The 15,083-nt window shown below is 43.1% G+C and overlaps 1 protein-coding gene across 2 annotated transcripts in view; it reads left to right on the plus strand.

Annotated features, from left to right (window-relative positions):
- Positions 1 to 6,127, plus strand: part of PPP2R3A (protein phosphatase 2 regulatory subunit B''alpha) — a 40,174-nt gene extending 34,047 nt beyond the window's left edge. For both annotated transcript variants that reach the window (XM_054385908.1, XM_054385909.1), the window contains exons 12-14: positions 1,527 to 1,633; positions 1,671 to 1,675; positions 5,824 to 6,127. In XM_054385908.1, coding sequence (XP_054241883.1) covers positions 1,527 to 1,633; positions 1,671 to 1,675; positions 5,824 to 5,909 — 198 coding nt within the window. In that variant the 3' untranslated portion in view covers positions 5,910 to 6,127. The remainder of the gene's footprint in view (positions 1 to 1,526; positions 1,634 to 1,670; positions 1,676 to 5,823) is intronic.
- The last annotated feature ends 8,956 nt before the right edge of the window (positions 6,128 to 15,083 follow it).

Consider the following 15,083-nt stretch of genomic DNA (forward strand, 5'->3'; position numbering starts at 1 on the left):
GAAACCAGAGAGACAGACCTCCTTTACAACACAGAAGCCAAGGCAGATGAGATGCCAGCTCTGTGCCCAGGCCACAGATGGCAGACTGATGTAAGGTTTGGATGTTGCAGATGGTGCCTGGTTATCAGCTTGGCTGCAACATCATTCATCATCTTCTCTTCCAAAGCAGAGAAAATACCAGAGGAGATTGTGGCTTTTGTATTTTCCAGTTGTTGCTCACCACTAGCTGTGGGATGTTCAGAGACTTGAGTTTTGTCAGCTGCTGCTATGAAGTTCATCACTTCTGGCTCCCCTTCCATTTCCAGTGAAACCAGATGTGACTACAGTTTAAAGACTATCTCCCAAAAACCTCTTATCTGGTGAAAGTACAGTGAAATTGAGGGGATGCCAAAACCAACTTTGATTCCCCCAATAGCTGTTCCCACATAACCTCTAAAGGAAACTTTGTGGTTCCATGATTCAAGGCTTAAATATATCCCAAGCCAGAACCACCCTATTCGTTTGTTGAAACTGAATCATCATAAAAGCAGAGAAATGTGGCTGGGGTTTAACTTATTTTCCCCATTTTATAGTAAATGGCAGGGGGCTGAACGCTTATAAAGATGTTACTCTGTCACCTCCCAAACTTGCCTAAACTTAGCAAACCGTGAAAAGTTCCTTAAAAGATAAGTTACAACTAACATTGCATTAAAGATTTACATCACAAAGTTTTTTAACTAATCACCAAGTTGCGCTGATGCAGACTTGCTGAGCTAGAGCAAAGCACATGTGTGGTTATTAATGTTGAGCAGTTCAGAAATGAAGCTCAGTCTGTTGGCAGCTCAGGCCTCAGTCTAAGCTTCACAGAGAAAGGGATGCATTCTTTTGTAGTCATTCCTGTGCAGGTGTTGGGGTAGTTTCAGAGCGTAGTGAGTCTTTCAGTTCAGGCAGTTTTTGACTAGCTGTTCATAGATTGCATCGGGTTGAAAGGGACTCTCAAAAGCCATCTTGTCCAACCCCCTTCAGTCAGCAGGGACATCTCCAACTAGATCAGGCTGTCCAGGGCCACATCAAGTCTGATCTTGAATGTCTCCAGGCACAGGGCCTCAATCACATCCCTGGGCAGCCTGTTCCAGTATCTCACCACTCTCATTATAAAGAACTTCCTCCCCACATCCAACCTAAATCTAACCTGCTCCAGTTTAGAACCATTGTCCCTCATCCTATCACTACAAGCCCTTCTAAACAGTCCTTCCCCAGCTTTCCTGTAAGTCCCATTCAGATATTGAAATGTAGGTGTAAAGTCCCCCCTGAGCCTTCTCTTTTCCAGGCTGAACAGCCCCAGTTCTTTCACCCTGTCTTCATAGGAGAGGGCTCCAGCCCTCTGATCATCTTTGTGGCCCTCCTCTGGACCCGCTCCAGCTGGTCCATGTCTCTTTTCTGTTGGGGGCCCCTGTTGCTTACTGTTCTTAGAAGTGCTGTTTCATGTGTTTAGACCTACTGTAAATAGCTGTAGGGAGATGTGCTTGACTGTCTGGTCTTTTTAGGACATGGAAAACGATGGCCCTGAACCCTCTGACTGGGACAGATACGCTGCAGAAGAGTACGAGATTCTTGTGGCTGAGGAGTCTGGGAATGAGCAGTTACAAGAAGGGTAAGCCCCAGGGACAGACCGCTTGGCTCCAGCTGAGGTTCAGTAGGAACACATAGGTGCCACTTGTAACAGAGGTAGTGGATTAGTGGATTTACCATTTGGACTCAGCACTGGAGCATGTGAAGCCTGAAACAGTTGCTCCCAAAAGGCAGTACTGGTAGATTTGTCACAATGGGCTGCTTTGTGGGCAGCCATTTGACTCAGCTACATACACTGAAGAAATCAAGCTAGCTGGGGGAAAGGACAAAGCCTTTTTGTTTTGGAAGTCAAACAAAAAGAGAGATCAAATGACTTTTGCTAGTCTTGGCCATGTATGGACCATGTCACACTGTCATAGATTAGAAACCGTAGCTCTATTACATTTATTATACCTAGTGGAGACCTTCTTGAGCCAAAACATTTTACTTTCTCTCAAACGTCATGCCTGTTAGTGTGTATTCTTCATAAGCTGTATTTGAGCTGAGTTTAGTGAGACGTTTTCTTTAAAACACTGCAATAGAATTATAGAACCTTACCATTGTTTCGGTTGGAAAAGACTTTTAAGATCATCCCTACACTGATTTTTTGCAGCCCTCTATAAAACTATGGACAGACACTCCAACTATCATTAGAGTCAATGAATTTAGGCAGAGCAGTTGCTCCAGAACTGTTTTGTGTGCAAGGGCTTCCTGCAGAGGCTCCTAATAGAGACTCTATAATTATGTTTTGTATCTGTGTTTGTATTAGAATCTTCTTAAGAGTGTTTCTCTGGAAGTTTACAGGTTAATAAGACAAACATCCAGAAAGTGCTTACCCCATGCTAATCTTGCATGATTCAGGATTTCCTCCATTCTTGAGCAGTATTTGTAGAGCCATTAAAGTACTGAGAAGACTGCATAATTTTAAAACTTCCCACACTGGAAATTGCTTGGGATAACAGTAGCACCTACTAATTAGCCACAGAGCTTTGCAAAGCTATTGAGAGCTCTGTTTCCATCTCTCCCTGTGATGTGCATCCAAACAGCTATGGGCTGTTCCCTCATCTCCTTTGAGGTGCCTTGCCTTTTTGTGGCCTTCACAATGGAAAATGAGGTAATGCAGGATGGAAGATAAAATTGCTGTTTCCCTGCAGCTGCTTTACAACACCTGTGTCCTCTTCACAAAAAAGAAATAGTAGTCTGCCATAAAAGCTTTGCAGAACCATGAATCCCCAAACTCACCAAAACCAGCAGAAAAGAGGCAGATGATACCGGATTTTTGAAGCCTCTCTGGAACAGCTCTGTGTCTTCCTGTAAAGAGCATGTCAGCAACCTTGCTGCTTGCTTTTAAGAGCCCCTGAAAAGCTCTGTAGTCATGGCAGCAGGATTAGATCTCATTTGTGGAGCATAGCAACAGACTATGCAGGAGAAAAAGAAAGGAAAAAGAAAAACAAAGAGCTGGACACCCAGAGAAATTTGCCAGAAACAGGCATTGAGTTTCTGCACATGCAGTGTTTCTGCTGACCTCTGAGGATAACAGAAACGGGGAGGAGGGACAAAACCAAGACAATTTGAGATCTATGAGAGACCTGAAGATTTTTGGCTAAGTTAGGTGACAGAATCTGAAATCTGGTATTCGTCTTGCTAATACATTTGAAAGTAACCACCATTCAGCAATTGCAGATGAATTAGTGTGTACCACTTGTGTAACAGTACCCTGTCCATAGCTTCTCTGGATGGAAGGTTTCTGGAACAAGTCATTGGCTGGCTGGCTGCAAGCTTGCCTGTGAGAGATCACTGCTCCTGCACAGGAATCCCATCAAGACATAGTGGAGCCTCAGAGCAACATTAGGGATGCTATTGAGAGCTGCAGACACCAAAAATAAGAGAAATGCTTTGTCTTGCTCAAGACAACAACGAAGCATCATGTTTCACTGGAAGCTTCAGCTGATCTGAAGACTTCTCAGCCATGCTCTCAGTATGAGACTCAATGAAGGGAGTCTGTTTCCTGGTGAATGTACACATGTTGTTTGAGGGCTGAAGCAATAGCTGAATCTGACCAACACAAACTCTTAATGCTGATAGAAGCACTGGCCTTGCAGCAATCCTTGCTTGCAGTCCAGGTTATGGCCACTTTGTTCACTGTTCCAGAAATAGTTTAAGCCAGTTAACATACATGGAAGCCACAGTTGCCTTCATGGAAAGAGATCTTTCACCAGAGGAAGAGAAAGAGGGGAAGAGGCCGTGTTTTTTGTCATCTGTTGAGAGGAAAAATCCCCTTCACCTGAGCAACAAGGAACAAGGCCACAATGCAGAGCAGTCCTGCTCAGAGTTGGATAGGTGGTGCAAAGACTCAGGATCAGATAAGGTTGGTTTAGGTAGCTTAGACCACTTTTTGGTCTCACTCAAGCCCCCTCCTAGCTCTCTTACTCACTTTCATGAACCCAGCAGCATAAGGAAGGACAAAGAATTTTCTGGTGTAATTTGCCTTTTCAAAACAAGCTCAAGTTGCTATGGCTAAGCCTTGAGGAAAGGGTGTTTAACTTACATGAGCCCATGTGTATTTATGGGACTGTGAAGTTTTGAAACTGGCCTGGAAGGAGAGAAGGTGATTATCTTTAGTGCTAATCTGATGGAAAAGCTATCCCGGGGATGCTTCCTAGCTGTAAACGTGACAAGCAATTTTTTTCTGAGGGGAAAGGCAGGCACTGTTGAGCCTTAAGGGGTAAAAAAACAGTGAAGTGGAAAAGAAGAATGGCAAGCACCTTTGTGAAGCAGACATGAGAAGGTTTAGTCTAGAAGCAAAAGGCAAAGAAAAACAACACAGGAAAGAGGTCCCATTCTGTGCATAGGATAAAAGGGGATAAAGCTAACAGAAATTGGTAAAATTGAAGGAAAAAGGGACACAAAAGCAACATTCCTAAGAACAGCATGAAAATGGAAATAAAAAGTTTTCCTCAGCTGCATCATCTTAAACCAAGAAGCCATTAGGGAATCTGAAGCAGGTACAAAGATGCAGAATCCTCTGCCAGGTGGGGAGCAGAGGGCAGGCAGGGCCACAGAGGCTCCTACCCCTTGAGCAAAAAGGGCATAGTATGCTTGCATGCATGTCCAGAACAGTTACTGGTATAGGATCCAGACCATTGTCTCCCTTCTCCCACTTATGAAGAGATCCAGAAGGTGGCAGAATTACTAAGCAGGTGCTTTCTATGGAAGAGAAGATACCAGTGCTGTTTTTCTCTTCACAGGGATCGCCAGACTATAGCATAGAATCCTTCCCACAGCAGGAAATAGATAGTGACAGGCTCCAAGGATTCGCTGGGCTAGCAAAGCAAAAAACAGCATAAGATGGGGCAGACCATTCTCTCTTGGCACCACCCATGCTTGGCTGTCGAAAGAGATAACCTTGTTGTAACACAGTTTGCCACTGAACAAACCAGAGCTATGCCTGTGCTTGCCATTGGAACACCTGCTGCAGCATTTCCTTCATAAGCAGCATTATTTTGATTGCTTTCAGAACAAAAGGATGGATTTGAATTTGGGAGCCCTGAGAAGTAAACCTGTGGTGTGCAGAGTCTAGAGGGAAAACATCTTAAAAACATCATTTCTCAGGAATAGGAATGGTATGTGACCCCCCCAAAGCAACATCTTCTGCTGTAGAGCATGGAGCCCAACTGTCTGGAGCTGAGAATTCACAGCCAAACCTCCCCAGGCTCTAAACACTAAACTTCAAACGACGTGAGAGAGGAACATGACAGCATGGCCACAATTGTACTTCTGTGGATATCAAAATGTACTTTAAGCCAGAAGATGCTTTGGAAACCAGGTGTTTCTGTGCAAGGATGAGCAAGCCAGTATTCCTCTAGGGCCTGGATGTGGGGCTGGACAATTTTATTTTGGAACAGTTCCGAACTATTAAGGATACTGTGAGCTATTGACAATTGCTACTGAATCTGGATTCAAATTCTGTTACAGTGAACACCAGGGAAAAGTTGTTCCAGAATTTACACATGAGGATGCATGAGAGCACAAGTTCTTGCCAGCTGTCAGAATACTGGTTATTGCCACACTGTTTTCAGTGCCTTATAAATACCCTCCTGGAGCTTAACATCTTGCATACTGCTGTATTTTAGCCAGCTGCTTTAGCAGTCACTGAAATAATTGATCTGAAAATGCTTTCACTAAAATACAGCTTTTAAAGACCTACCTTTTATCTTTGCAGATCATTTGAAGAAGACTATGACACAGATGAAGTCTTATCTCCCTCTGAAACTGGAGACAAATCAGATAAACTAGTTATCTCAGACCTCTCAGCATAGAGACATGGAAGACATTTAGTTGAGATCTTTCAAACTGGATAGCATTCAGTCCCAGGACACTTAAGGATTCTTCTTAAATCTGCCATTGGAGCAATGTGCTTTTTGTACACTGTAACCTGAGAGCCCTCTTTCTCTTCCTGTGTAATTGCAATAAGGTAATTTCTATTAAAAAAGGCTTTTTACAACGTGTGATCATGCACGCTCATTAAAAATGGTGATTGCACCTTGCTTTGTTTGTATAGAAATTGTTCTGTCCCCAAATGTGCAATAAATGCCAGCATCTAATGATCAGCTGTAACAACTGCAGGCAACGGCAGTGTTTTTTTCTCAGTCAGTTCAGTCTTGTGTCATTCTGTACCCTTGCCTGTCTACCAGGAGTGATAAAAGAGCTGCCAAATTATCATTTAAACGTATGTCTAGGAATCTTTTAAAACACAAGTCACAAAGTTCTCCTTTTTTTCCTTAGTGTCCTGGCAACCAAGGCAGCATGCCTGCACGTGGGGAGAGTGAGGTCCCCTTTTGTGCTTTCAACCACAACTCTTAGAGTTGCTACCAGACATATTTTACTTGTGTGACTTTGCGGACAGTTAAAGCACAACATGATGTAAGGCTTCTCTAAGAATTTGAGATACAGTTAATATTTCTACATATTCTCCTGTGCCTAAGAGGATCTTCCTCTGGCTGGTGTTTCATCTCTGCAGAAGTGTTTTTCTAGCCTATTTATAAAAAAAGACATCTGCTGTTCAGCTGTTGTGTTGAAACTACTGTCTTGTGTGTACTATTTCCTTCCATTCCCTGGGTTCTTCTCTTGCATTGCTAACCTGTAGCCTCCTCCAAGAGTCTAAACTGAGATAATGAAGCAAAGAGCCAACCCCAACTTAGTGTGCTCAATTTTTGTTACCAGATAAATCCTTTCACTGGTAAAGGAATTAGTCTGTAATACTGCCAAAACATTATTTTCCACACAGTCTTGGAGACTAGAAAGCTCTGTACCTAATGAATTCTTGCTTTAGGTGCAAAATTAAACTGATTTTCGCCACACAATCACAAGTGGTGTCTCTAATAATAGCAAAGGGCTGCTGCTAGAGCTGTTCTTCCTTGCCAGCTAGTAACTGTCTGCGACTTGGCATGGAGGCATTTACAACACATCGTTACTAGTCCTCAGTTTTAGCCTTCACAGGTAACACAAAGAGTTCTGGTACTTACCTTCTCCAGCCTGGGACAAGTTTCAAGCTGTCAGATTTTATTTCAACTATCGTAATTGCGCCCAAATGTAATACCTGGTTGGTATGTATCCACTGTATTTCTTCTTGCTTCACCATGAGACTATTGAACCCTGCCTCCTCAGGACCTCTGTGCATGAATCCCTGTCAGGATACCCAAGAGACAGTTGCCACTGCCAGGATCAGATCTCCCGTCAGGCACCTTCTTGCCTCCACTGGAAGGCAGAACCTCTCCAGTTGATGATGCGCTGGTGGACAAAGGCACACTGTTAGCTTTGGTGCACAACGGAACATTCATTTCTAGATACCTCTTAAGTGTTAATAACTGGATAAGTAATTGGCTGATCACTACAACACAGCTTCAGCTTTTCCAGGAGCCTTAGAAGCATAGCACCTACCTCCCACTGCCCAGGTGGGAAATGCTGCTGCCTTGTTGAAGGTAGTAACACCACTTTCTTGGGATCCAAATCTGAAAGACAGGAAGTTTTCAGTTGCACTGGGATTGGAGATCTACTTTATCCAGATAAATATACACACACCAGGATCCTGGATTTGTTATTTCACAGAATGGACCTCTGGAGATTGTCTAGTCCACCTCCCTTGCTAAGGCAGGATCACTTAGAGCAGGTTGCACAGGAATGTGTTCAGGCAAGTATGGAATCTCTTCAGAGGAGGAGACATCACAACCTCTCTCAGCAGTCTGTTCCAGCGCTCTGCCACCCTCAAAGAAAATAAGTTTTTCCTTGTATAGATTTAGGTGGAAAATATTTGGGAACCTTCTGGACACCCAAGTTATTAGCAAAGACGGTGCAAGGTGCCATCCTTTCCACATTAAAAGATGTAAGCTGGGAGTGCTCTAACCCAGACCTCTGTGGCTGCCACAAGTGGCTCTTCCTCCTCAGGGTGTTTGAATCAAAGGTCCATATTCACTATAACTCTGCAGGGAAAAGCATTATTTGGGGGTGATTCCAAAGGCCCAAATGTGGAAGAAACAAGGAAGTGACTGCAGAAATGAACAGAGGAGGAAGTTGCACAACCACTAATTGTAACTTTTTACCGGGAACAGCCTTCTCTTCACTGTCCAGGTCAAGAGTGGCCTTTTACTCAAGTCTGATAAAATTTTACATCTTTCCAAAGACAAAGATTCCTCCAAGAAGCAGGAAGAGCCTGACCCTATTATTCTAGGCTGAAATGCAACTTTCATGTTATTTCAGCATTGCCGGTTTTTTAACTCCATAAGCAGCAAGTACTGGAATGTCCAGTTTGTCAGTTGTGTAAAGCCTTATTCCAGAAGAGCTCAGTGATTCTCTATTTAAGGTCTAAACCTGGGCTAGCCCTTGCACCTCAAAGAAAAGCACCACTCCTAGTGCCACACAGAACAACAGAAGAATTCAGGTTGGAAGGAACCTCCACAAGACTCCATTCCACCTCCTCACTCCACAACAGGCCAGCTTCAAAGTCAAAGCAAGTTTTTCAGGACCTCATCTGGATGAGTTTTGAAAAATCACAACAGGGAGTGATTCTAAACCTCTGTGTATTACATCTCCTCCCACTATGGGAGTTCAGGGCTACATCCTTTTCCAGGAAGGATGGATACTCCCAGGGATGCACGCAAGAAGAGAGGGAGTAGAGAAGGTCATGAAAATTCACTAGGTGAGTGAGTGACAGCCTCTTTCTGAAGCAGCAAATGTGTGCTGGGATGCAGACGCAGCCCATGCTGGTCTGTGATCTGTTGCTCCAGCAACCCTTGGTGTATCCCTCTTGGGCTAGCATTTCTGTTCTCGCCAGGTCATACCTTGAGCCTGTTTCTGCTGTTCCTGTTCCCTCAACAATTCACCCACTGCTTCAGGAGCTTTTATCTTTCTCCTTATTTGTCTTTGGCAGAGAGACTTTAATTAAATCCATCACATCACTTCAGACTTCTATCTCAGAGCACTCCAAGTCTGCCTTCTTTTTGAAGAAGTCAGTACTCTAGGCCTGGGAAAAATCACCTTCAAGAATTGAGACAGAAGCTGATAGCTGCTCTGCTGAGCTTCGTGGCCCCCAAACTTCACTCCCCAAGTCCACGTCATTCCGACTTCGCCTCCCATCACCAGCCATCAATGCCACTTCAGATCCTGCAGACCTTTAAAGCTGGATCACACATTTTTCATTATCAGTTCAGCTCAGACTGAGGTCTGTTATGAGCTGGATTCCTTTCTCTTCAGGAGTAGTCAGGCAAGTGAGCAATGGTCAGTTCTGCATGATCAAAACAAAACTACATCAGTGCTTGTTCTCATCTGCTTTTGTCTAGCAACATGAAATCCTGTGGCCTTACCAAACCCTTGCTTGTTATTTTACATTCACAAATATTCCGTCTGCAGTACTATAAGTAGAGATGGGCTCAGTGCAGCCATGTGCACATACTGGTGGAATGGTACTAGACTGAATATTTTTTTTGCCTTCTAAAGCCTCAGCAGTAATTGCTACACGTTTCTGTCAGCAAACCCAAACGCTGCCGCAGGTTCTCTTCTGCCGGCCTGCCACCGCGCGGCAGTGTTGCAAACAGACATGGATAGCAAGGAGAAATTCCAGTCAGCAGCAGGTTTGGAGAGGACAGTGCAGAAGAAACTTTCCTGCTCTTCTCAACTAAGAACTTCAGAAAGATGACCGGCGAAACTAACTAAGGTACAGTGCTTAACCAAGTGCTGTGCTTAGTTAGTGAAACAAAATACACCTGAAAACCAAAAAAAAAAAAAAAAGACAAAGAGGTCACTGAAGTGTTGCATCAGTGGTACGTGGTTTTGGAGCAGTTTCTAAATCACAGTATCTTAGGAATATGCAATCAAAAATTAACCTCAATCGAGAGCATGAGCTTCTGAAAGGAGAACATGACAGCAGCACTTACCCTTTTGAGCTGATCTTGTCCTTATCACTAGGTGATGGGTTTAGAACTGAGTATTTCATAATAAAAGTTCTTAGACTTCGTAAAAGTAGTTTGGAGACATTTTGTGCTGGCATGGTTTTATCTTTGTATTTTTCCTTTGTATTTTCATTTTTGGCAAATAAAGAGCTTTTGAATTTAAAAGGTAAAATCCTTATCCCAGTAGTGGTGTAGAGCACTATTGCTCACTTCATCTCCAGCTGCTGTCCCCAAATCACCTTTTGTGCTGCTGCTAACCTGTCAGCAAGCCTGTCAAAGCCAAAATCCCAGGCTTTCTTGTCAAAAACACTGGGGAAAACAAGTGATCTGACCACTTACCTTCATCCTCACCGCAGAGTGTTATCCCTGTGCTGACTTACCAAAATGATGAGTCTCTTATATTACCTTCTTCTTTTCAGAACAGGTTATCTCCTGGATCTCTTGCCAGTGGAATGAGGAAACAAACAAGACAAATGTCTTTTTCAAATGCCATTTTCTGCAAGCACTCAAGCAGGATCCCTGCAGTATTGTTACTTCATCTGTGAGACTGGCAGGTCTGTGTTCCCATGTGCCTACATCCGTGTAGTGCAGAGGCACTTTTGTGGGGACCTCTGGGTTTCTTTAAAATACCAGAGGCACTGCACTTAAATAGTTAAGAGAAAGGTGATCAGGACTACAGACAGAATTACACTGCTTTGAGAGCGTGCTTCATTGGCCATGCCACACATTTGGAGTGGTTCCAGCACATAAAGCTGCTCTTTTATCATTTCCCTTCTCACAACATTAGAACATGCAAGTATTTTATAAATATAACCTGTAAAAATCAAATACATGAAAAAGTGTCTGGGGATGTGAATGCTCTTATTCTGGATCACATCAGAATCTTTGCGTGACTCGTGCCACGTCAGCATCACTTTTTTTCTTGAAGTTCCACTGAGTGAGCAGCTCCTTGCTGTGCCAGATGTACTTGCCTTGGGAAGCTGGCTCTGCAGGTTCCCCTTCAGGCTGCTGGCACTGGAACCCTGCAGACTTTGGCTGAGAATACATCCTATGGTGCTTGCAGGGGGCAGCCTTTCAGATGCAGTGATGACACCCATGGAAGCAGGACGTCCATTACCCACCTGCTCAGTTTGGAGTGGTGATGGCGTTCCAGTACACAGCGCGAGAACCTCTGCAGGGACTCAGTGGGACAGAAGAAGCTGTTGTGAACTCCCTCTTCACAGGCACGGTACAATAGGGTTAGACATGCAGGGAGCAAGAACATCACTTGCAGGAATAAAGTGCTAGAAGAGCAGCAAGGTCAAAACAATCCAAGTGCTCATTTCCAGTCTTGTTTCCCTGTCCCTTCTCCCTCCCAGTATTTCACTGATGTATCATAGTTGGGAAGAGCCTTTTTACTCAAAGTTTAGGTGTCTTCTCTTTCTTGAAAGAACATCTTCCACATGTTCAGGTCTAGATGGCCAAAAGCACTAGACCAGTTTTCACAGATCAATCTAGTCCAACCCCCTTTGCTAGTACAGGATCACCCAGTCAATCACACAGGAACACATCCAGGTGGGTTTGGAATGCCTCCAGAGACACAGATTCCACCACCTCTCTGGACACCCTGGTCCAGGACTCTGCCACCCTCAAAGAAAATAATCTTTTCCTTATGCTTGCATGGAACCTCCTGTGTTGCAGTTTGTGTCCACTGCCCCTTGTCCCTGTCACTGGGCACCAGTTCCATACTCCTGACATTCACTCTTTAGCTATTGATAAGCATTAATGAAATCCTTCTCAGTCTTCTCCTCTAGGCTGACCATTTTGTACCATGACCTAAAGTCCACCCCTTCCAGAAGGAGCTCTGCTCTTCCATCTTTGCAGTGCACTTTCAGGCAGGAAGACTCCCACAGCAAAACATTGATGAGCTGCTGCTTTTTCTAATGCAGCTCTCCAAATCAGGATTTTAATAAATTTGCGACGTTAATCATTGTCTTTGAGAGGACTGAGAAGACAGTCGAGGTACCACACTCTTCTTTATGGAAAGAAATCCCCAAGCAGCCTCCTCTACGCTAATGCAGGGAGCAGCTCCCCAAATCCACAGCTCCACAGGAGGAACACCTGGTCCACACCAGCCAGGGGACTCCCGCCAGCCGAGTCTAAACTGAGCTAAACTAATCTGTGCGACTGCTGTCTATGAGCAGTTCCCCAGCACCTCCCCACACTGCCCACATGGAGCAAGTTCTTGCTGCAAGCTGCCTTGAACTGAGGTTTCACTCAACTCTCCCTGACCACAACCAGCACTGGAAGGTCCCTGAACAGGATGCTGCTGTCAAATGGAAACAAATGCTTTTCAAACTTGAGCTACTGCAATTATTGTCAGCAACGTTATGATCTATGCCATTATTCACGAACAACTAGCCAGGAGGTTGGGAAAACCAAACCAAGCCAAACCTAATTTAAACAATTACAGAATTAGTCATCAACAGACTAAGTAGTATTTAGACAGTTCAACATATGCCACACTGATGCCCTTAGCAGTTGCAAAATAGAATTAGAAAACTAACATTTATTAAATCAATTTGAATTTTAATATACATTTCAAGAACGTGGCAGCATAAAAGGAAATGTTTTTAGAAACAACCTGAATCTACCATTTGCAATTTTACATTTAAACGATCAGGGCTCTCCTGTCAACAGTTCCAAAACACACTTGACCTAAATTCTCCAACTTTTGGTACTGTATTTTAATGCAGCAGTAAGATAGTAAAGATTCCAAAGTACTCCCACATTTCTGGAGCAAAGGTACTACGTATTTAATTTAATGAAAGTCCTAATAAACGTACCATCAACAATCTCAGCAAAACTTAACAGCTCTGCAAAAGCATTCAGAAACAACCCATGCTGTGCAATTACTCCCCTTAAATCAGACTCTGGTTTGGCTACTTTTCTTACACGTAGTGGACTAATAAACAGATTTACATTAGTAGGTCACGATCAAACCACCAAATTAGAAAATGGTAGGATCCTTTTGTGTCAACACAAAAATCACATACAAGTTTAACTAAATACATTTTAATAGGACATCATTAAATCTCATGAGGGCTAAAAAACACAGATCTTAGGTACTTGGGTTGGCAAATAAAGACAAGAATACTAAGAAGCATTTTCCACCATTTACTCATTATCAAAAATATTTTTCAACTCTTCTTGCAAAACAAAACAAAACAAAAAAAAGAAAAAAAAAGAAAAAAAAAGAACAACAACCAAAACCAAAAAAGTACAGACTGGACACATACATCACATTTTTCTTCCTATGGCTTTAACCCCCCACCCTACCCACCCCACAAAAAAGACGGGGGGAGAAACAAACCAAAGCCAACAAAAGACCTGACCACATTCACAGAAAATGACACCATGGTACACTACAAAACAAAAGGAGGTGTCATGTGTGTCCAAGGGGGTTCTTCTTATTTCTTAGGTGAGGAACCATCATTGTACATGCTTTGTGCCAAATCAAAGTACACCTAATGTTAGGTCAGAGAGTGCTGCAAGAGTCACCAGATGAGTAAGAGGAAAGATGGATGCAAAAAAGTAACTCAAAACCTCACATACTATTTAACATGCTGCTGAAACAGGAATTGCCTTTTAAATCAGAAGGTGATGGTTTGTGTTCTAGTCAGCCCATGTCTAACTTGTGCTGTATCATTCCAAGAAAGGAAATTTCTGCTTTCACCAAGTAATTTTGACTTTTTTAGACTGCCAATGGAGCCTTAAATGCAAGATTAAGTTCTTCCACTTGACCTCTTGTTTAGAAATTATGCTGAAATAAACCATTTTTGCATAAAGCTGAACTCCTACAAAAGTGCTTTCGTTTTAACTCTTGCTGATAAGCTCTTGGACTGCTTGGTGCTTTTGTTCCATTTTAGAGCCTTTCTGCTCAGGTTGAAAAGCACTGACGTTCAAAACCTACTTTCAACATATTAGTAAAAAATGAGCTAGACTGTGGGTGGAGGGAGTTCTGTAACTTATTCCATCCAACACACTGCTGAAGTATTTCACTTCAGATAGTGATTGGTCCTCTGCCCTAGGTGAAAGATTCCTCTCACTGAAGAACTACTCTCATGGGGATGAGTCCCAGGTTTACTGTGGTGCAAACTTAAATCAACAAATGCACACTCCTAAAGGAGATAATTGCTGTGGAAGTCTCCAGGTATCCCTGGCACCAGGGAGCAGAAGGGAAAAATCAGCGCAGGAGTCTCCCTGTAACCCAAAGAACCTCTCTTTCTAGGGGCAACAGCAGTAAAATCAGCAGGAACTCAAAAAAAAATAAATAAAGGGGAGGTTGGGGAGAAGGTCTGAGGAAAAAAACTGAGAGAATAACATAGAATTTCAGTCTTGTGTCCAACTAATTGTCTTGCCCTGGCCAAAGCAGTAACATGTCAAACAAACAGAGCTTTCACAAGGGGCACAACTGATCAGGAATGGGACCTGTGGAACTGTCAAGAAAACCAAAGCAAGCGCTGTCGTTAATGGGGACAGTGTATCCATGTCAGCATTCCATGTTCATTTGTCTCTAACCAACTGATCTTCCTGACCGTTGTCTGCAGACTGAGCTGCTTCTTGGGCTGTCAGCTTTCTTATTACTGAACTTCTTTTAAACTGCTCAATAGATTCTCACAATAAGAAATGATCTTCCTCCTCCAGACTGTACTCTCTACCTGAGTGCTGCACTTCCTACAGAAGCATTAAGTGATGTTCTGGTAACGGTGATTGCAAGTAGTCAATTACTTTTCTACACCATCATCTAGCACAGTTTAGATGGACTAACTAGATGCCACTTCTCTACATTTAAGCAGAAGCTTTGACTGAGCACAAAGCATGGCCAAGTACAATGAGGTTGATGTATTCCTTGCTGAAGATCTTATGATAAAATCATTTACATCAGCAAATTGATCTCAGACTATGAGGTGCTGTAAGAACTAAAAAAAAGTTTTAGGGTAACTCCTCCATTATCTGCAACTATTTCCCAGACACTAATACACATAACATAGCAATGAAAAACACTTG

Source organism: Indicator indicator, chromosome 13 (genome assembly GCF_027791375.1).
Source record: "Indicator indicator isolate 239-I01 chromosome 13, UM_Iind_1.1, whole genome shotgun sequence".
NCBI classification, from domain to species: domain Eukaryota; kingdom Metazoa; phylum Chordata; class Aves; order Piciformes; family Indicatoridae; genus Indicator; species Indicator indicator.